The following is a 23,655-nucleotide window of genomic DNA, read 5'->3' as shown; positions in this document are numbered from 1 at the left end:
TTTCATGAAATCGGATTATATTACCCATTCCGTAGACCAAAAATGGGACATTAGTTGTCAATTTAATCCGCAACTGGAACTAAGGTAGGGTTGTCATGGGCACCAGCTGAAAAACAGGTTCAAGCTTTGTGTAAAAGGCTTAGTTAATTTAAAATTAATATATATTACTAATTCAAGGATTGACATATGCACTTAATTGCATAGCTTAACTTTTCAGGAGACTGAAAAAGAATGCAGTCCCGTCAGTGTGATCAAACCTTCAGCTCTACCTCTCTTCTCCTCTGTCTTGTTCTAGAGTTACCCAAGAATGCACTTGTAGTCTGCGACTCCAGCTCGATAACGATTGGCAAGAAGCATTGGAGGCCAAAATGCTTTGGCAAAAAGAGGCGCTAACCGTTAACGAGCTTTATGATAAGTTGTTAATTGAAACATTACTACCGGGATTTATATTAATTAAATACCCCAAATTGGCCCTTGTTAAGCTGGAAGTGACTGAATGCCTTGATATTAAGGCTAGCCTTGAAATCCAAGAAAACCTTACCTTTCGAATTTTTCATAGGGATCATACGCTAAGCAATGGTTCAGTATCCCACTCTCTTACCACAATGGCTAATGTCATCAAATCAATAACTGAAGTAATCAACATTGCTGCGTATTTAGGATCAAAAGAGTTCTTGAATAATGAAGAGACTTATGAAATCATCATGGGCTTATTGAACAAATTACTTGCATCCCCAGACTTGGAGCCAATTCATTCTTCAAAATTGTATTTTATCATAGAACAGATGGCATTCCTCTTCAAGAAACCCAATAGATGGAGATGTTCACCTTATCTTTTCTCTGTTTGCCTTCTGTGATAAAATATTAGTACGGCCCTCTCTGATCAAATTTTCAAGTCGAATTTCCTTATAGTTCCATGCCCCACGTAACTACTGCAGTTACCGTAGAGACTGTACTACTGCCATCTATAGTTAAATATCTTGGAACAAGGATCAATCCCCTTAACAGCAGAGAACGTAACGTCAATTTTATAATTAGGTCTACTCCGCAGAAAGAGTCGAGTTTGTTATTGTAAGTTCTTGGGCCAAACAACTAAAACAGTCTTTACATTTATGATCAAATCCTTTGGAGGAAACTACATGGATTTGGTAGCACTTATACCAGTCACCAGCTTAAGCGCTGAATTCATCTACAACAAATATACTCTAATTATGAAAACCCTCTGTCAAATCGGATTTATAGTATAGTTGCCCGATGGGCAAGTATTTTTAGCAAGATGTCTCAAATCCTCTTGAACGTGAAGGCAAAAATTTGGTTTCTCAACTCAATAGGAAGGCAGAAAAAGATCATCTGAAAACAAGCTCAAATCTAGAAAGGTTGCCCAACTTCAATTTGATAATGTTTAAGTTATGAACATTAATTTTTCTGGTGTGTCATCTTTTTTGAAATAATTAATGTAAACTATATATATATTGCAGCTTATTTAGTCTTGAATTCTTATTAATTGTCCTATTATGAGTAAAAATTTATACACTTTTACTCATACGATCTGTATTGAAAAACCGTATTAATATATTTTTTTATAAAAAAATAACATATTCGTGAACTTCTAAGCCATCCCTTGGAGCGCACGTTTTCTTGTCTGTTATCCAGGTGCTCGAAACGTCCATGCAAAAAACCCATCTCTAGTTATCACTATTTTAAACCGACGTTACCATAATTTTAGCTTGCAACCTTTCCTTGAAAAAGGTCACAAAATTAGTTGTTAGCAATTAGCCAATTTTATCCAACTATGGAAATATTACTTTATGATTGTTAGAAATTGTTTGCATCTTAACGAGAGTTCAATCGAACTCAACCAACCGATGTTGTTGAGAACACGGATAGGAAGAATACAAGCAGAAAAATCCACAGTTGACAACCAGATCCAGTATAAATTTCTATGTGTGTTAGGTAACGCCGTGTTAAAATATGAATTTTGACTTTACACAAATAGGTGAAGGGGAGGAAAATTTATTTTATTGGGCACGAGGAACCCCAAATATTTGAGAATAGTTTTTTTTTGTATAGAAAAGCCATTTCTGAATGACATTTTTGAAGAATTTCAATATATACAATATAAACTGCCCAATTATTGATAGTTTTCCTGCATTGGGGGTATTCGTAAGCATTAAGCTGCCATGTCGTTTCATTAAATTAGCTGAAAGCATCTACGAGATGAGGGAAATAAACAGATGTCCTACTCTGTCTCAAGCAAGGATATAGGTAGGGATTACCTCTTTTTTTAATTCTCAATTACAATTATAATTATCAAACAGCTCCATTGTGTTCGTCTCCGTCATTCATAAGCACACACACACACTCGTGGTTACACTTTGCACTTTGATGATCCCTTCGACGGAATCAAAGAATAATGATAACAGCTTTAGACAATAAGAAAAAATACTTTTTAAGTTGCCAATAACAAAAAACCTCTCACGCTAAAAATACCCTTTCATCTCCTACACCCGTGTTTACACACGGTGTATGTTTGCAAATATTAATTTAGTATATATTCATTTCTCTCCGTAATTGTTATGTTGATCAAGATAGGACTTGAAGTAGATATCTTTATAGTTGATAAGTACTTCTATGGTACACAAGAAACAAACTCCCTTCCCCCTCCCTCCCTCATTCTCCTTTCACTTCATCTCAGCTCAACCAAATGTGTGTGTTGGGGAGAAGAAGTATGCGTTAATTAGAATTTATGTGTTTCTAAAATTGTTTGGACGTAAATGACGATATAAACTTTTTAATCTAGCAAAAGTAGTTTTCTCATTCTGTATATTGAATTAAAGAAAGAAGGAACATAATCAGTTACAAATCCATGTACATACTCTTTGTAAAAAACCCATAGAGTATGTACATAATATTTAGTTACAGGGATTGAGATTCCATTCTGTCTACAAAGTACTTTTAATCCAAATTAATGGATAATGGGATTTCAAAGAAAACAAATCATAAAAGAAATAAAGCTGTCACAGGGGAGGAAGAACTCAATAATAGGAAAAGCTTTTATAAGTAGTGTTGTATGGTTCCTTAATATAGGACTTAAAGTCGTCGGTCTCGTCCCCAATATCGGTACTTGAAAAACGTCTCAAATTTTAGAGCGCCCTCTGCAAGCCTTCATTTTCTTAAATATAAGGTATAGTAAAAATAAATTAATAAGCAATCCATCTTTATCTTAAATCAAGTTTATCTTCTTGGCAATCAAAACAGTGTTTATAATGACGGCAGGACTCGACAGTGTCCATTATGTTATCCACATTTTCGACATTGGCCTTCCAGAGCGTGATGCATCTTTGATATCAAAATTACTAAAACAAAATCGACGAAATAAAAATACCACGTAATTGGGTAGTACAGTATCAGAACTATAAATACTATTCAGATTTTCAGCCCTCTGACTAGCGTTTTTGACTTGTTTGAAGAAAAACTATAAAATATGGCGTATTTTCTCTTTACTATTGGCCATCTTTAACGGCCTCTAAAACAATATTCAGTCTAACAATCACACAACTGTCTAATAAGTTTTTTTGGTACGTAATTATATTTTTCTAACGCCATCTAGTGTACATCAGTTTCTCGCAATACAACGCGAGATACACATTACTGAAGCCATATATTCGAAAAGTAATGGATTTAAATTTTACACGGTATTACCTTGCTAACAAAAAGAAAATTACTCTCTATTTTGTTTCCGCTGTCGATTTTTATGCTTCTTTTCTCCTAATCAGTGTTCTGAGCGTTGATGGGTTGAATTAAAATGAGCTCCTTTTAAGCTGTAAACAATTCTTGAACAATAGTTCCATAGTTAGATTGAAGAATTGGCTAACTACAATTACTTTTTCTTTTTTAGGAAAAGTTGCGTGATACCATATAGGTAACGGCGTAATAAATGAGTGCATCCGGCAAAAGACTAATACAGAGAAGGTCTGGAGAAAGAATGGAGGCAGCTCTTTACAGCACTCCATCAAATCCAATGAATTTATTATTTTTTCTTCATTCATTTTTCTTTTTATTGTTATGGTATCACTTTTATACAGTCACAAATAATAATGAGCAAATAAGTAAAAGGACTACAGTCAACAGCTGTTGTGAGTCCTTTTCTCTATTAGTCCTTGATTCGGTTTGTAAAAATTCACTCCTCCTCTTAACTTGAACTAGCAAATTGCACTATTGTATCCTCACACGCTTAAAAATGCACACATTTTCACTTCTCTACAAATATTATAAAAAAATACGTAAGTTTATACAGATATTCTGATACTTGAATTACTTTTAGGGCATTCTTCATATCAAATAGCCGAAATAAAAATAAATTTGTCACCTTACTACTTCAAGCTTTGATTAAATTTAGTATACATATAGAATTTTACCTGGAAACTCCAAATCATTCCTTCTCTACTATCAGATGATTGATTCGCTAGATATCGGAGCCTCTATTACTACCATTTTAGAAGGGAAAAAACTCTGATGCACACAATGACGGTTTTAGAGGGAAATATTTAGACAAAATTACAGTAATTATGGACTCCATATCACGGGAACTAATCCCTTGATTGCAAAAAAAAAAAAATGATTTGTTTTATTAAACATTTCGCCAATGGTAAAGTACATGGTGTTCAACGTAGAAGGTAAATTCTTGGATTTTATAAGAGGCTTCATGACAGTTTCTCAGGTCAATGCATGAACATTTTTCATGGTTGAAGGGGAAAATGTCACAATTTTTTAACAAGTGTTACTCTAATACATACTAAATAATCCCTAATAATTTATATTATATATAAACGGCGAGTAATCCCAAGGTATATTGTCCGTGGGCGAGCTTTCTTAGATATGTTGAGATGAAAGATTGTGGGATTTGATGTGAAATAATCTACTCAAGTCACTAATATTTAAAATGAATCATATTTCATTAGAGGTTTGAGAATTAGAGACTCGAGTCCTCTCCATCTCTTTTATGGTCACAATGTTTAGAAATTATTCTAAACTTGTTTTCTATGCTTTGTTTCGATAAGATACATTGGCATCTATTTCATGTTTAACCTTAAATGATACATTAATTAGAAACTTATGAGTTTTTTAATGATATACCTTTGTATTCTAGTCAAGGTTAATGATGACTAATTGATTACCTTATGGGACGTTCATATCCGATTCCCATATGAATATGTTACCACTTAAATCAATTTAAAACTATGTACTTATCTGTTCTTTAGACTTTTGATATCCATAAAGGATTTTATTATCTAAAAAAATATTCTATCAGAGAGTTTCATACATAAGAAAAATTTAGTATTTAGGTATTGTTTTTAAAAAAGTAAAAAATTATCCTATGTTAGTGACATAATCCGAATAATTAAAGGATTTTATTTGAGAGCCCAAAGTTTTGTAATTTAATATATAATTTAATCGATTTTGAGTCATTCCAGTACTTCAAAGGTGGAAGAACTTTAAAACATCTAAGAATTTAGAATGTAGTTAAAATTCTGCAGTTTCAGTAGAATAAAGTTAAAGGTATGTTTATATTTCAGTTGGAAGAGAAGCATCTATCCAACTTATGGCCGGTCTCCATGTTACCCTCTATACTATATAGCAAGGTTAATAGAAATACTAACCTTGCTATATTACTAGTATATAAGCATTTCCGATTATGCAGAGAGGACTACTATCTCTATTACATATTTGAAGGAATTCACCATTAGAGATTTCTTGGTATCCATTTCTCAATCCTCAAAATGCTATGGTAACTTAAGAGAAGACAATATATTCTACATTTTTTCATCTATTACAACTGTTGAAAGAACTCTAAAAATAGTATATTCATCCATACTTTCAAAGTACATTCAAGGGAGTAAGTATATTAAGTTTTAGAAAAGAATAAGGGAATGTTATGACGGCTAATGTATAGCACGCAGAAAAATATTTGATCCTATTCCTATTCCCCTCTTGCGTAATACATGATGTTTTATTAATAGATATATTGAAATTTCGCATGAACCACATTTTTAATGCTTCCTAAAGTTTTTTTTTTTTTTTTTTTTTTTTTTTTTTTTTTGTTAAATGGTTATAAATTATAGGTATTAATTACTATTAATTTAGGAAACTTAAAGGTTAACTCATCTATAAATTACCCCCCTTCACAACGATCAAACGTGCTCTGTAGTCTATACAATCACAATTCCCAAACATCTCTAGAGTCTAAATTATTATGTTGGGAAGAGCAAAGCCACTAGTCATGATAGTTCATTACTTTGTCTCGTGAATAATCAATGTAATCAGAGTAAAGAATAACGTTGCAGTGAGAGGTTGTTTGTATTGTTGTTCTTCGGTTACGACTACATAAATTATGTTCAGAAACTTATGAATGTATTAGCCATCAATAAGTTGTGATCAGGGCCGTACGTCAGTATTGCGCTTCAGCGGACCAAAAAAAAACAACCACCTTACTCAACCGTCCACCAATCATATAGGTATGTAAATATAGATGAATTAAGTCATAATTAATTATTAAAATCTATTATATATATGTAACTTATGACCAACTCATAATAGTTCTGAGTCATTATTATAAAATTACATATTTGTAGTACGTCCACCCCAAAAGGAAGCTAGATAATTTTTCTCAAAATTGAACATGGAATACATTTTCCAATAAATTATAGTTCATTTAAATGAAAAAATGATTCTGATTAATCCTTTGGAGGCACCACAAATTGTACTGAAAGTAGCCAAAATTCACCGGCACATTTATAGAATTAGTAAATTAATAAATTATATCTCTAAGACAATATTGGGGCCAAATTAAGTCAGATAGATAAAACGGAGGTTTTAAACTACAGTTAACACTCTCGGGTATCTCAATTCATCGCAGAAATTTGAATTCAAATCCTGTAATTTACCGTAATATCTCTTTCAAATATTGCCTGTCATTTTATAAATATAAATGATTGAACCTTTGAATATAAAACGCGTTTTCCGCTTCCCGTGATACATTTCTGATAATTAATAAATTACTGCAATTATTTCAAGAGTACTTTACAGCCAAAAATAAAAAAACAAAGACGCACACAACATTTTTCGTATGGATTTAAAGTACTTCACATTGAGTGGATATTTGAGTTAGATATTACGTTTAACGTTACTGGTTGCAAATGTGAAGTACTTTACAGCCAAAAAAAAAAAAAAAAAAGACGCACACAACATTTTTCGTATGGAGTACTCTTGAAATATTTAAGAGCGTGAGAATTTGTTTCATTGAATACAAGATAAATTAAATTATTACTGCTTAAAAGGGACATAAATAATAGTTATGTACTTTTTAGAGTGGATTGTTGCAGTAATTTATTAATTATCAGAAATGTATCACGGGAAGCGGAAAACGCATTTTAACAGAGAGTTGGTGATTTGTTCTATCTGTCAGAAGGAAATACAGAAGGACAACTTTAATGATCACAAAGTTAAACTCCATAAGAATGAGCCCAGCTGCAAGTATCAAGTGAAAATTGATCATAAGAAGCAGAAAAAGAAGTTAAGAGAAAACATTGGAAGGAAGCAGCCCCACTGTGTGTCTACATCCACTGCTACGCCCATGTCCTCAATCTTGTAGTCAAGGATCTTCTCTCAGACATAACCCTGTTGAGAAATACAATGGGGACAGTACAAATTTTATACAACTTCATTGAAGGGTCACCAAAGAGGTCAGCAATCTACAAGAATGAAGCATGCCAAGGTGATGACCCTCTGCTACCCGCTGGAGTCTCCGCTACGATGCTGTACACGCTGTATCTCTAGGGATGGTCAGAATCATGAAGACCCTCATAATTATGAGAAAAGATAAAGATACATTGTCGAGTTCAACAGCAACTTCTCTGCTCAACAGCATCTTTAGTCACGAATTTGTTTTCGGCATTGAACTGTTGAAGACACTTGTCAGATGAACTTCAAGGCAGAAAGGTTGACCTAACAAAGGCCCGGAAACACGTCAACCTAGTGATTAGGACTCTTGAAGATCTTAAGAATGAGAAAATCTTTGAATCAATCTGGAAACTTGCTGAGTTGAAGTCGTCTGAGATGAAATCAGTATTTGACCAGGAGGACTCAATTGATTTGGAATTCAAGGAGGTGAAGATTCCAAGGAGAATAAAGTGGAAAGGAACAACTGAATCCTACTTCCGTGAAACACATTTCGATGTTGCAATCAATAAGATTGTATTAGAGCTTGAGAGCAGATTTGCCACCGACGATACAAACATCACAATGGATCTCATTGCAATCGTCAATGACAGTGAAGTGGAGACCTGTGTCATTGAGCGTGTCGCCAAGCACTACAGACTTGAACTCGAGCAGCTCCAGTCAGACCATGCAATCTTCCAGCAATTCAAGGTTAATATTATAATGTTTCATTTTGCATTATATGTTTAAAATTTATGTTTCTCTAGGCAGATATTGACACAGAAGACATGGTTTCGTCACAAATTGCTGCGGAGTTAATAAGCTCGGGAGTGTTCCGCCTGATGCCGGAGCTATACAAGGTGATCGTTATCCTGGCCTCAATGCCCATCAGCAGCTGTGAGGCGGAGCGGTCATTCTCCTGTCTCAGAAGGCTCAAGAACCACATGAGGACCACCATGGACCAGGAGAGGCTCTCCTCCCTCACCCTCTTGAACATGGACAGGGTGATGGTGGACAAGGTGCTCCATGAAGACATGGACAGTTTGACTGACACCTTTGCGTCAAGGAAAGAGAGGAAAAACTTCTTCTTCTAATCATGATAAAGAACACATGCATTTTTTCTTCATTTTTTCAAACACATCACCACGTATACATGCGAGTTAAGAACATCAAGACTTGTGAACATAATTTATTTTCTGTCGATGTAACCGTTTCATGGTATATTATAATCTCGTTCATTATCTTCATCCGTTATTATTTTAAAAATATTTAAGGAGGTTTAAATTGTTTGACTTAATTGTATAGTTCAAAAATTTTCTCTCATTCTTGCATCGTGCATTTTATACTCCATTATACTCTTTCCTTTATGAATAGGTCGGCATTGACTTTCCGTCTAGAGTTTTTCCTTTTCATTTTATTTTTCCCAATGTTTGCCTGAAGAAAATAATGGTCAGACAGTCCATTGGACGATATTCTTGCAAGATTTAATCTATGTTGTAGCATTTGCCCTGTTTAAATATCCCACGTTCACCACTGAAAATCAACCGTTCACCCTTGTAAAGCGGACCGAAAAATCTTCCTGACATATCACACTGGGTGTTCTCCATTTCATTTGTTGATTACTGTTGCTCTTGTTAAATATTTTTTTATACCTGGTGCAATTATTTACTACATACAACTAATAAGGTATTAGTTATATTAGTAATGAGATATTATTAATAACTACGAATAGCTATAAATTAAATCTATATTTATAGTCTCTAGACTCAAATGACTCAATAGTAATTATATAGGCTATAAAATATATTATTAAAAAATTGTGTGTTGGAGTCGGAGTTGGTGGCATTTAAAATGCTTGAGTTAGAGTTGGGCATTTTACGTACCGACTCCGCAGCCCTGGATTAGAGGTGGAACTACCCTCCTAACAAAATAATGATTTCAGTGTATTAAAGATAAAATACCTAATTAATTTTTCTTGACTTGGTAGAAATTCCCCAATTGTTTGAATTTGTATTATTCTTAATTTAATTTTACAACTATGAAAAACATAAACTAATTGGAAATGGTAAATAAAAGTGTATTTGCAAACCCTACAAAAGATGTTAACTTAACAACTAGTGTATAAACACACATATCGTAATAGTGCACTAAAAAGCTTAACTTCATGATAAATTAAATTTAATCTTGAGTACATATTTATAAAAAAATTATTGGATTATATAGCCTTAACGTGAATTGAATTTAAACAATTTGTGTATTATACTTTACTTTCTCTCGTGAACCCATTATTTTGCATAATACTTCCTTAGATTGATTATATCTAGCGCGTAATATAAATTCAAATACACAAGCCTAGATATTCCGCAGGTTCATGTTTTTAATTCATTTCTGAGGAACTGAACGGAGAATTAACAGAAAAAAATCTTTGAACCACTCTCATTTAACTGTTCAATTCTACGTTCCTTCTTCATTGTTTTCCAAAAACATTTTTTACTTGAGGACCAATGCCAAAAGCAAATGATGAAATGTTGATCAATTTATGCTCAAATTTAATAGGCAAGAAGAATTTTTTTTGTGCACAAGGTGTGCTATGGGTATAATGAATTTCTCTATAAATAAATATGAGACTTCCATGAATTCATTGGATGAATTCTGAGTAGGGAGTTAACATTGCATACATCAAGATGGGAAATTATATAGGAACGACTTCTTCAATACCTCAAAAGAGTCATCTTGCAAGTAAAGAAGTTTTTTCGCAGTCACCTAAATTTGGACTAAAATTGATCACGGGTCTTCGTTGATTAAAAACAATTAATGGAAAAAAATGAACGCAAAGAAACTAAGAAATGAGAGCTTGAACGAAAAAATACTTCTAATTGAGCGAATCATTTAACACGTAGGTGGAGTTTGCAGGAGGGCAAGCCCCCACCCTGACTCACAAGACTTATTATTATATGAACATGTATGTTCTGTATGGATCAGACACTTTAATGAAATCCATTTTGCGGAACAAACACTAAGGCTAATGAGTACATTGCCGAAAGAAATAATATATATATTTGATAATTATTCATACTGCGATACTATTTAACTATCTACTAGACCAGTGGTTCTCAAATGGGGGTACGCGTATCCCTTAGGGTACTTGGAGACACTCTAGGGGGTACTTGATATTTTGAAAGAATAATTTATAAGTAGTAAAAACTCAGGGGGGTCCGCAGATGGTGGGCTGCAGCCCCCCAAATTTAAGAACTTTTTGTTTTTTACTAGAAAATATTGTTTGATTTTTTTTTTTTTTCCAAAAACTTTTAAATTTGACATATAACTTAATTATCTGTGAGTAGCTATGGATTTTTACATTTTTCTCCGAAAAATTTCATTTTCATGAGTAAATGTGGATTTTGAATTCATTTTTTGAGAATAGCTATGGATTTTTGAATTTCTTTTTCCGATTTTTTTTCCCAAAAATTTTAATATTTAAAATTTATTTGCCAAATAATTTTAATATTTGGATTACTTTTCAAAAAAAAAAAAAATCCAAAAGCCCCCCTCCAAAATATAATCCTGCGGATGCCCCTGTTACCAGGGCCGTACGTCAGTACTGCGCTTTGTTCGCTTCAGCGGACCAAAAAAAAAACCTTACTCAACCGTCCACCAATCATATAGGTATGTAAATATAGATGAATTAAGTCATAATTAATTATTAAAAGCTATTATATATATGTAACTTATGACCAACTCATAATAGTTCTGAGTCATTATTATAAAATTACATATTTGTAGTACGTCGACCCAAAAGGAAGCTAGATAATTTTTCTCAAAATTGAACATGGAATACATTTTCCAACAAATTATAGTTCATTTAAATGAAAAAATGATTCTGATTAATCCTTTGGAGGCACCACAAATTGTACTTAAAGTAGCCAAAATTCACCGGCACATTTATAGAATTAGTAAATTAATAAATTATATCTCTAAGACAATATTGGGGCCAAATTAAGTCAAATAGATAAAACGGAGGTTTTAAACTACAGTTAAGACTCTCGGGTATCTCAATTCATCGAAGAAATTTGAATTCAAATCCTGTAATTTACCGTAATATCTCTTTCAAATATTGCATGTCATTTTATAAATATAAATGATTGAACCTTTGAATATAAAACGCGTTTTCCGCTTCCCGTGATACATTTCTGATAATTAATATATTACTGCAATTATTTCAAGAGTACTTTACCGCCAAAAATAAAAACAAAGACGCACACAACATTTTTCGTATGGATTTAAAGTACTTCACATTGAGTGGATATTTGAGTTACTGGTTGCAAACGTGAAGTACTTTACAGCCAAAAAAAAAAAGAAGACGCACACAACATTTTTCGTATGGAGTACTCTTGAAATATTTAAGAGCGTGAGAATTTGTTTCATTGAATACAAGATAAATTAAATTATTACTGCTTAAAAGGGACATAAATAATAGTTATGTACTTTTTAGAGTGGATTGTTACAGTAATTTATTAATTATCAGAAATGTATCACGGGAAGCGGAAAACGCATTTTAACAGAGAGTTGGTGATTTGTTCTATCTGTCAGAAGGAAATACAGAAGGACAACTTTAATGATCACAAAGTTAAACTCCATAAGAATGACCCCAGCTGCAAGTATCAAGTGAAAATTGATCATAAGAAGCAGAAAACATTGAACTTTGCTGTTAAGAAAACTTCCTCTGCTACATCCTCATCCTCAGTCACTGCCTCCTCCTGTCCCGATGACCCTGCTCCAGTTGAGACCTTACTGCCTGAACCAAGATCTGAAAAGTCCGTTTCTGCTGAAGAGAAAGTTACTGCAGACACAGAAAATAATGGCGACTCATCAAATTACCACAGCGGACGGATTTCTCATGGAATAAGACTTCCTAATCTCGATATCGGACCAATCTTCTCTCCCGAGCAGCTCTCTGTAGTTAACAACAACAATATTCCCTCTGCAGAGGACTCTGAGACTAGCGACAATGTCCAGGGAGGTGAGAAGAGCAAGACTGAGGAGATTGAGTTTGTGGACGGAGGCCCAGAGTACCCTGTCGTCTTCACGAGCCAGCTGGGTCACCCGATACTTACCGGGCGGGAGCCAAAGGGGAAGGACATCCAGACCAGAGTGGAGACTGAGCGGGAAACTGTGCCTAAAGTCGAGAGAGATCCTCATCTACAGCCCAAGTTACAAACATACAGTCCTCAGATAGATGACAAATACTCCAGGGTCACCAAAGAGGTCAGCAATCTACAAGTCGGTAAAGATAACAAGTAAAAATGAGGAGCATGCCAAGGTGATGACCCTGAAGAACCAGTCTGCTACCCGCTGGAGTCTCCGCTACGATGCTGTACACGCTGTATCTCTAGGGATGGTCAGAATCATGAAGACCCTCATAATAATGAGAAAAGATAAAGATACATTGTCGAGTTCAACAGCAACTTCTCTGCTCAACAGCATCTTTAGTCACGAATTTGTTTTCGGCATTGAACTGTTGAAGACACTCTTCAGATACACATCTAGCTTGTCAGATGAACTTCAAGGCAGAAAGGTTGACCTAACAAAGGCCCGGAAACACGTCAACCTAGTGATTAGGACTCTTGAAGATCTTAAGAATGAGAAAATCTTTGAATCAATCTGGAAACTTGCTGAGTTGAAGTCGTCTGAGATGAAATCAGTATTTGACCAGGAGGACTCAATTGATTTGGAATTCAAGGAGTTGAAGATTCCAAGGAGAATAAAGTGGAAAGGAACAACTGAATCCTACTTCCGTGAAACACATTTCGATGTTGCAATCAATAAGATTGTATTAGAGCTTGAGAGCAGATTTGCCACTGACGATACAAACATCACAATGGATCTCATTGCAATCGTCAATTACAGTGAAGTGGAGACCTGTGTCATTGAGCGTGTCGCCAAGCACTACAGACTTGAACTCGAGAAGCTCCAGTCAGACCATGCAATCTTCCAGTAATTCAAGGTTAATATTATAATGTTTCATTTTGCATCATATGTTTAAAATTTATGCTTCTCTAGGCAGATATTGACACAGAAGACATGGTTTCGTCACAAATTGCTGCGGAGTTAATAAGCTCGGGAGTGTTCCGCCTGATGCCGGAGCTATACAAGATGATCGTTATCCTGGCCTCAATGCCCAGCTGTGAGGCGGAGCGGTCTTCCTCCTGTCTCAGAAGGCTCAAGAACCACATGAGGACCACCATGGACCAGGAGAGGCTCTCCTAGTTCATATAGTAACTAACACATCATGATAACTATAGAGTCAGAGACGACTTCGGGATAGGGAAGTGTCGTTCAGGACTTGACCAGCTACATATAACTCCAACACATTCGATCTAAAATATTTATCCATTGAATCTCAATCATTGATTGATTGAATCCTTCTATTCTTTAAACATATTTTCTCTTTATTTATTGTGTGGTTGTCACGATTTTTGCTTCAACAGTTTTAATGCAGTTTAAGCCAACTTTTAAAGCAGCTTCATAATGAAATGCATCAACTATTAATTAATGAACACTCTAATTATTTCAATTCTTGTCAAAAAAAATTAAACATTTTATCTTCCCACTAAAACAAATTTCAAACTCTTTTAATAACCTTAATATTTGTTACTATAAGGACATCAATTAATGGTTATTGCATTTCCAGACTCGTATTGCTGATAGTAAAGGGTTACACAAAGTGAATTAGAAGTCGGATATATTGTAGATACTTTCTAGGATCTATGTAGTGAAATCCATTTCGATATGCAAAAGTAATGTACAAGTTCATTTAAGAAAGTTAAACGTATACAACAATAAATACGATCTTAAGTGTCTCATATTCATTCCACGTTCCTAACTATTACAACCATAATAATATTTTATATTAACATAAGTTATAAATTATAATTTAAAACTGAGTAATACAAAAGAAGAATTAAAAAGAAAAGAAAAAAAGTAAATACATATAAAGATTTTGCATTAATTCTTTATAAGTCTAATATTTATTTAACTATCAACTTTAAATGAACGTTTTCTTTATCTGAAATGTATTCAATCACATGCTGATAGTACACTGATGTAAAAATAATATCAAATTATTATTTTTTAATAGAAAAATTACACGTAAAAACATATTTACATAATATAATATTATTGACTACCCATCAAAATATATTAATAATTTCAAAGTTAACATATTGTTGGTCCGAATAATTGATGTAAAACAACTAGACTTATAGCTAAATTCAAAATATAATTAATTCTATACACTTTGAGTGTGAAAAACAAAAGGCTTAGAAATCCAGATATGTTTAAACAATATGATATGAAGTTATAGTACTTTAGGGTAGGCTTCAGACTAGAATTCGATAGAGAGTACATGCTTGAACATGAGAATATTAATGCTGAATAAAAAGATGGATCGTAGGATAAAGAGTGGAAATCATTTCTTATCCATGACAGCAAAACTGGAAAGTTCAAAAGAAATGATAGAAACCAAAGGATTGTAACTGAAAATTTGAAATTCATAGATGTTGTTTTTTCAGTAAATTCACTCAGAAGCCGAGGATGATTTTCTTCCTTTGAAATATCCTGCAGATAAATTTCATACATCTTAAACAACTTTAGTACATGAAGAAGTAAGCCCAAAGTAATGACAAAGGATCCACAAGTAGTAAAAGCAATCGCTCCAAGAACAGGAAATATTAGAGGCGATAATCGCCACACGTATTCTAGAGCATAATCAGCTACGAATTCAGGTATGACTGTCCATGCTGATAGAGATTTACTCAACGCATTTCCTCCAACAATAATGAGTAACCATGCTATTCCACTAAACAAAAGTGCACAGCCCATTGCAATATAAAGTAAAAATACGTACAGATTTGAATTGTCTAGTGCATGACTCTTCAAGGAAATTGAATAGAAATCTAGAATAAATGGGGCCGCGGAAGCAATAATTTTCAAATAAACGGATATGTTAATGGGGCTTAAAATGGTGACACTCCAGGGCGAAGGAAAACAAGTTTGTTCTGCATAGTCCCGATACTGTGCACCCATTGTGAACAAAATCACAGAAATAAATAAAGAAACAATGTGAGGAGTATAATAGCGTACAATTTGTCCAAAAGACTGTAACCAGGATAGTCTTGCTTCTATCGTGTAACTACAATCTTTGTTTAATGATAGTAGCATATAATTGAGAGTATTTGTGTTAGGCATGGAGAGTAATCTTGCGTATAAAGAAGATCTGTTATTAAAAATTTGTGAGTGGGTCACTTCTTTTGACTCAGAGTTAACAAAATGCATTGAACCCAAAATGTCTTTATTTGTTTCACAATGACCTTGAGGGTAAACGACAATTTCGTATGCCTTCCAAGGAGAAGTCAAATCTGGAAAAGTAATATTATAAAATGAAGCAGCTGGATCCGTCTTTGCCTTAAGAATAAAAGGAAGCCCTAGATAATCTTTTATATTTGTGCTCTCTACTGATAAGACGCGATGAGACGATTCGTATACATCAACATTGATTTTTGGACTTTCAGAGCCTTTCTTTATTACGATAGCATAATGACTGAATTGATTCGTATTTAAGGGTAAATGCACTGCACTTCTTCTCTTTCCAGGAAGAACATTTACAAGTTCAAATAGATTCACTGGTGCTAAGCAAATGTTTTCATTATCCTTGCCCCTACATCCAAAAATCCAATTCCCTCGTAAATGGGAAGATTCTACATGCAGTGTCTTCTTAGAGCCTTCCACTGTATTCATGAGGAATATAAATGTTTGATTTATTTTATATAAAGTAGAAAAATGGAATCTCTCATCGGATATCCATGAAGTTTTACAAGAGGAAACATGGTAGGATAGGGAGCGGGTTGTTTGTTCCTCAGCAAGTTTTGAGCTCTTGAAAAAATAATTCCTTTTTTCCAAATGATACTTAAACGATGAAGTAATGGACTCCCTATCTTTAATTATTCCTTGATGAACAACTTCAAAAAGTGCTCTATTAATGGCTATGATCAATTGTTTGCACCAAACAATGCAACGATGATCTGCCGACACCCATATACCAGGAGACGAACTCAGAATAACATCTACATCCGCAAATTCAAAAGAGGCTAAGCCGGATCGAACTTGAATATCACGAACCCCTCCACCAATATTAATATAACTCACTTTTGGATCAATATAAGGAAGCCTTCGGTAAAATATATCCAGCTCTTGATCAGGTATAAAAATGGGGGTATGAGGAGTAGCAAGTGTGAGTAGTAATTTGACTCGACTATTAAGAAAAGGGTATTTTGTGTGAGAGAGCACAGTCCTTCCAATGAGTCCTCCAACAGAGTGTCCAATAATAATGATCCCCGTGTTTTGGGGATATTTTTTTGTAATAAAGTCTAGACACTCGTAGGTAAAATCAACTTGCTGATCCAGAAATCCTCCATATAAAGCAGAGAACTCTTCATGAAAATCAATGGAGTAAAAGTCGAATTCAAAGCTAAACTTTTTGTCGATGGCCATTCGCAAAGCAACTGAGGCAAGGGAACGAACTTGTTTATAGGAGCCCGCATTTCCAGGAATGAACAATACAGGTACTTTGCTATCCATTTCTCGCTTGGAATATTCGCTATAAAGGTAGAGCCCATATTTATCTGAAATGTTATAAACAAATGAGTTCTCCATCAAATTAAAATCAGTTTATTATATATTTGATTACCATTAATACTCTTAAGAACAGGCTCATACTCGGGCATGTGATACATATACGTCATTTCACATTTATTTTCTTCTCGATTCTGGATCACATCATACACTCCAAGAAACATGACAAGGAGTCCCGCCGTGGAAAGAGTCCAATCGAGGACTCGATGTCCCAGAAGCATCTTCACTTCAAACTTGTAGCTTAAGAACCAACTTTGAAGTAGATCGATTACGAAAAAATGACGTCATATGTCAACTAGACAATCAGAGAGCTCAACTATAGTGGCAGTCCGCTTAAAGAAATCACTCAACCTTTCCATGAATATTAAACAATGCCTTAATATGGTTTGTGTTCAGAATCTTCTTATATTAATAAAGCAAATACAGTAAATTGAAACTTTAACACCTCCATATCTAACCCATTTCAAAAAATAATTAAACTTATCTAAAAATTATCATTTCAATCACATTGAATATGTACTATCTATTCATTATTTAACCCAATTTTATAATGAAACAAATATATATTAAGGCCTGTGCGCTGACACTTTGGCGAAAACCACTTTACTAAATGTAATTTTGCCGAACGGAAACTTTCCCGAACATCAAATATATATATTTGATGATGATTGATGCTGTAATATCAATAATTATGATTTCAAGTCATATAACTTCAATTTTAAAAGATAAAATGTTAATTATTAGCCACGAATTATAATCATTAAATGTTTATTAATTAATAATTAAACGATTCATTTTATTATGAAAATACTTCAACGCTTGGTTCGAACCACTAAAATCTTGACAATCGCCCAATAAATCACAAGAATATATACTATGTATTCTTGTGATTTATTGGGCGATTGTCATGAATCACAAGAATATATACTATCTATTTTGTTATCTGCTATCGATGTTCGGATTTCTTGAGTAAATATTTTTATTATAACTTTTTTCGATCAGAGAGGATTGTGCTCCATGTATAGTGTAAGTTTATTGTCCAATAACAAACCCATTTTGGTAATTATAGACTCAAAGACGATAGTGCTTAATCATTACAATTCGTGTCAAATAATTGAACAATTTCTGATGAAATTTGATTGAAAAAAGTAGTCTGTAGGTGGTTAAATTACTTCATGTCGATATTTGAAACCATATTACTTGGATAGAAAATTGATTTGTTTTCACTTTTCGCTCATTTTCAAAAATTGGCTAATAAGTGTGTTTTGTTATAAAAATTAAGTTAAATTAAATATACATCACACATATTCCTTGAAATGATAATTGTTTAATGATTAAATTTTCTAAAGAAAGAAATTATATTACTTTTTGAAATGGGTTAGGACCGAGCTGTTTAAGCTTCAATTTGCTGCTTTTCCTTTATTACTATAAGAAAATTATTTTGCAATCCCGTCAAAAATCCCATAAAAAGAGCACGTTCCAAATTCATTTAATTCAGTGTTCGCGGCTTTGGGATTTTTCAACTTTTTTATGCTTAATCAACTAAAAAAAATATATAGAACATAATAGGTTTTGAAATTTTGTGTCTTTTTGTGTATTTAACTTGTGTACAAGTTGTAATTTGTACATAAAAATACTACAAATTGCAACAAATGAATGAGATGAATAATTTTAAATGCAGGATTTACAGTACTCGGGATGATGATACTGCAATAATTGAATAATATTCAAATGTCCACAGTTATATTACTCGTAAATTAAAATAACCATATAATTTTAATCGATCAAAGTTGAATCATAGTATAAATTCATGGTTGGTAAATAGAATGACCAATATTCTAATTAAATAATTCATTTTAAGACGAAGAAATTGCAGCTTGTACACTTTTCTAGTACAAGTTGCAACTTGTACATAACATATACATAAAAAGATTTTGATTCATTTTAATAGATATTGTTTTTAATCACTAAACAAAGATAATGATTTACCCACTTTTTAAAAATAATTTTATTGGAAAGCAAGTCCATCAATTAACTCATCTTGTATAAATAAAAAGTCTATAATTGACTAAAATATATCTATGGAATATTGTAAAGTAAATAATAGTCATCGTAAAGTAAAATTATATATTGGGATTTTCTACTTTTTTATCTTGTTCAAGATTGTTTTTATATTGATACATCTTATATTAGTAGGAGAGGTTTATGCTTGAAAAGAATCCATGGATCCATGGATGAAGTCAGGACTCTCATATTTTTATTTGACAACTACTGAATAACAACAAGAACATTACTACGTTGAGTAAAAGAAATTAGAAAAGTGTAGGAAAGTAAGATGGAAACGGAGGATGAGATCCGTATTAAAAAGTTAATCCCGAGTTTGGATATTGGAGATAAGGAGCGCCTTAACTTCTTGTACTGCCCATTCCGTCCACGAGAACTAAACCCCGTGGGTTATGATGAAAAGCTACGCTTTTGGTGTGGTGCAGTTGAGGGTATTTGTGCTCTACAAAATTCTTCAATTTTCTCACTTGAAAGCCTTAAAGACGATCTTCGAATTTATGATAAATCTCCTCATGGACTACAAGAAGTTGTGTCTGAGTTGCGACGTACAAATAAAATTGTACCTCTATGGAATGATGGGTCTTGGTCCTCATGGGCAATGGATTTAGCTCACAGTCGTATCTTCAATATCAAAGGCCACGATTCATTCCTACATGTTGCCACATTGAATAAGTTCATGGATGACATCAAAAAATATGTTAAAGGTGATGAGACAAATTACAAATGGATGTAAGATTTGATACCTGATTTGACGTATTAATTTATCAAGCTGCAATTAGGTTTAATAAAGCATTTTTATGCGATATCAGCATTTTGATGTCGGCCAGTTTGAGTGCAGGTTGAGTGCTCAAGTTTTATAACAATGCAAACCCTTTTTTCGTTAATATGAAGGAAAATAATGAATTATTGGATCTCAAAATGAGACACACAAATAATGGGACATAAATTTCACTGTCCCTCAAAAAACAATCCCTTTAATGCCTCGTTGTATTATATACCAGATCAAAAATATGTTATTACATTGTTTTACAATCTCATTTCCATAGTGTAGAGAATAAATTAACTACTAATATAGAAAAAATAAGATATTTTTCTTGTCCCTTATCGATCAAAAAGAAACTAGCCATTTTTAGCCCGTTTATCATTGTTATGCAGTAATATTCAATGCAAGTGTTAAGTTTTTTTTCTTAAAGCCATTTTATGAAGTTACATCAAGAATTACAGGAAATTAGTACATTCTATGTATTTCTAATATCTCATTATCTGATATATACAAATACTAATAGAATCACTTATCAAAACTTACCACTATTGGAGAATGAAAATTTTTATCAACTTGTAATATTTTATTCCTGGTCTAAAACAGAGTTTATATAACATGTGATTCTGGTGCTACATGAGGCTCCTTGTAAAAAAAATTGCCTCGAAAAGAAATTATCTCTATAAAAAAGATCAATATTCTTGAGGAAAAAAAATATATATATTTTCGAATATGACTTGAATTATTTTGACTTGTCAGTTCCTGGTTAGGGCTACCATGGTATTATTGTCTATTATTATTACTTTTGTATCTCAATTATAAAAAGTATGTTAAATAAATATAAATGGACTCTAATATATTTTTTTATAAATATAGATAATACGGAGTTGTCAATAAATGGGTGGAGCTATACCCGTTTAAAACCACCACTCTCTCATCGAGAAGATTTGGAACCATGCTTGAAAAGACTTGTATCTTCGGGAAACATAATGATAATTAAGATGGAGAACAGTGAAGAATTCATACGGTGCTTTTCTAATAATAAATTAATACAACCCGAGGAGTCGGAAGAAAAAGCTATAATTAACTTGCTACTTGCATCTGAAAAGATAAAAGTGAGATTGAAGGAATTGGAAGAAAAAGAACAATCTGCCCTGGTTAAAACAAAAGAATTTTTGCAAAAAGGACAAAGAGATCGGGCTAAGAATCAATTATTAAAGACTAAGAAAATAAGAAAAAATCTCATCGAGAACGACAATGTTCTTGACAAAGTTGAAAATCTTCTTGAATGCTTTAATGCTTCTAATAGTCACAAAGAGGTTATTAAATCCTTAAAAACAGGGAATGATGTTATTAAAAACCATCTTTTGAATGTGGATGACGTTGAGGAAATAATGGACCAAGTTCAAGAAACATTACAAATATCTAGTGAATTATCAGAATCTATAGCTTCCAGCGAAAATGTAGATGAATCCTTGTTGGCAGAGTTAGAAGAACTAGAGAAGGAAGATGCCGAGTCCAAAGACTCCGATCTCGCTGATGCAATGAGCATGTTAAAAATCCCAGATAATCCACTAAAGTTATCTAATAACAATCAGTCTAAAAAGACTGCCCAGTTAGTATAAGATAGTTACTGTTGGTCTGTTGCTAACAAATTTTATCTGTATAGTATTGTTTGTGTACAAATCTATGAATCGTTGACACTTTCTCAGATATATTACTTATTGTAACTAATATTAAAAAATATTTTGCTCTTCAATGCAAAAAGATATTAGAAATACTTTTATTATGCAACTTATTGCATCTGTTAAGATGCAATAAGTATTAGTATATATTGTACATTATATATTATTTTTTTAACATTGAGAATAAGAATATTCATTTGTTTCATTGTGGACAACTAAAACTCTATTTCATTGTAGAAACGAAAACATTTTTATTTCAAACATGTATTGAACTTCCTTCGTTTCTGTTCAAATATATATATATGTCATGTGAAATTCCATTTCAATAATGTATTTTGTATAGAATTCGCAATATTATGACGAAATGTCTTATTACGTCATAGAAAATGGCAGAAGTGGGGGCTAGGACTCGATATTCAAAAGATAGTTCATCTTGAACTCAAGAAAAGCATTAACCCGATGGACCCTATATTATAGTTATTAATTTTGAAGTCGAGATGATATCGATAAGAATATTAAAGAACTTGGACTTATGTGCAAAGACTTGGACTTGCAGAACAAGGATTTTTCCCATCTCTGGTAAATTACATATAAAATTACACATAAACATCTTTCTTTTTAACAAGTTAGCGATTTAGAAACATAACATTAGTTGTGAATTAATAATTATTTTTACCTTAAAAAAATATTAAATCCATAATATTACTTATGTTTTGAAAATTCGGTATATTTTAAGTCAAATATAACAAACATTAAGTATGACTAATGTTGTGTATCCAAGTAGCACCTGCAAAATAGTTCGTTTCTTTATACATCTTGCTTAAATAAAAACTATTGGAGTTAGTCTTATTCCAGGCCACGAACTCTTCTAAAAACAAAACAAGTTTAAAATTGTGTTCATGATAAAATTAATAATGTATTTTACGATTATTTTTAATTCATACATTGGAGGGGGAAGGAGAAATTGGAGAATGTTGCAACTGTCCCCATAGTCAGGAACGGTTGCAACAGCTAGTTAAAATCTAGTTTTTGATTTAGAAATGAAGAAAATACGAGTAACTAATATCTTTAATGAATCAATAACTAGACTTTGTAAGGTGTTTGAATTATTTACTTTTTACGTTATATTGCAGATTAAGATATAATTCAATTTATATTATAGATCACTCATCAGCATTACAGACCGGAGAAATTCACTCTCACATCCCACTTCAAGACTCGGACTCGGCTAACATACATGCTTGCTCTGAAGCGGAAATACATCCAACAATAAAGACACTTGTTACTAAGCGTTACAATATCTCAACTTTATCGTCAATGAGTGGCTTTTGAATTTTGATAAAATTATATGAACTGAAAGCATAATAATAAACTAGAATAGCCACTCGGTAGAGTGCAAAACCTCTGCCTGAAATCAAATTGGGTGATTTATCTTAATTTGTTCCAAAGTTATGGTTGATAATGCTTTTTTATGTTTAGTGCTACCTCGACCTCACAATAGCTTAATGGTCTCTTACTTTGACCATATATAATCTTCGTACCAAGGTTGATCTAAATCAATCTGTAACTTTTGTCGTAATCCTGGTGACTAACAGGGGCCAAAACATATCTTCTGTTCAACTTCGTTTCATAGATAATCATTCAAACGATAATTTGCTACAAAAACAATGAAGAACTGGCTGTATTATTAGAAAAAAATATTGATCCTTCATAAAATAACTAGATCAGCTTTTATCCAAT

At 32.9% G+C, this 23,655-nt stretch overlaps 3 protein-coding genes and 1 long non-coding RNA gene across 5 annotated transcripts; 3 read left to right on the top strand and 1 right to left on the bottom strand.

Annotated features, from left to right (window-relative positions):
- The first annotated feature begins 12,053 nt into the window (after positions 1–12,053).
- Positions 12,054–14,678, top strand: LOC139906268 (uncharacterized). The gene is made up of 2 exons (XM_071890831.1): positions 12,054–13,720; positions 13,777–14,678. The coding sequence occupies exon 1, from the start codon at positions 12,244–12,246 to the stop codon at positions 13,015–13,017; it is 774 nt and encodes a 257-aa protein (XP_071746932.1). The 5' UTR covers positions 12,054–12,243; the 3' UTR covers positions 13,018–13,720; positions 13,777–14,678.
- A 36-nt stretch (positions 14,679–14,714) lies between these two features.
- Positions 14,715–17,711, bottom strand: PGAP1 (GPI inositol-deacylase). The gene is made up of 2 exons (XM_040719050.2): positions 17,462–17,711; positions 14,715–17,396 (listed from the first exon to the last, which is right to left on the bottom strand). The coding sequence occupies exons 1-2, from the start codon at positions 17,625–17,627 to the stop codon at positions 14,932–14,934; spliced, it is 2,631 nt and encodes an 876-aa protein (XP_040574984.1). The 5' UTR covers positions 17,628–17,711; the 3' UTR covers positions 14,715–14,931.
- Positions 17,660–22,230, top strand: LOC121123963 (uncharacterized). Its single transcript, XM_040719051.2, has 3 exons — positions 17,660–17,790; positions 19,600–20,174; positions 21,107–22,230. Exons 2-3 carry the CDS (start codon positions 19,742–19,744, stop codon positions 21,853–21,855), a joined length of 1,182 nt encoding a protein of 393 aa, XP_040574985.1. The 5' UTR covers positions 17,660–17,790; positions 19,600–19,741; the 3' UTR covers positions 21,856–22,230.
- Positions 22,231–22,542: 312 nt separating this feature from the next.
- LOC121123964 (uncharacterized) lies at positions 22,543–23,334 on the top strand. 2 transcript variants are annotated; one of them, XR_005866165.2, is made up of 2 exons: positions 22,543–23,007; positions 23,078–23,334. It is a non-coding gene; the product is annotated as an uncharacterized lncRNA (long non-coding RNA). The 2 variants fall into 2 exon arrangements; XR_005866166.2 differs by having other exon boundaries at positions 22,543–23,012.
- Positions 23,335–23,655: the final 321 nt, after the last annotated feature.

The sequence above is a fragment of the Lepeophtheirus salmonis genome, chromosome 9 (genome assembly GCF_016086655.4).
Source record: "Lepeophtheirus salmonis chromosome 9, UVic_Lsal_1.4, whole genome shotgun sequence".
NCBI lineage: Eukaryota > Metazoa > Arthropoda > Copepoda > Siphonostomatoida > Caligidae > Lepeophtheirus > Lepeophtheirus salmonis.
The sequence above is the reverse complement of the archived record's forward strand: the minus strand, read 5'-3'. Positions and strand labels throughout refer to the sequence as shown.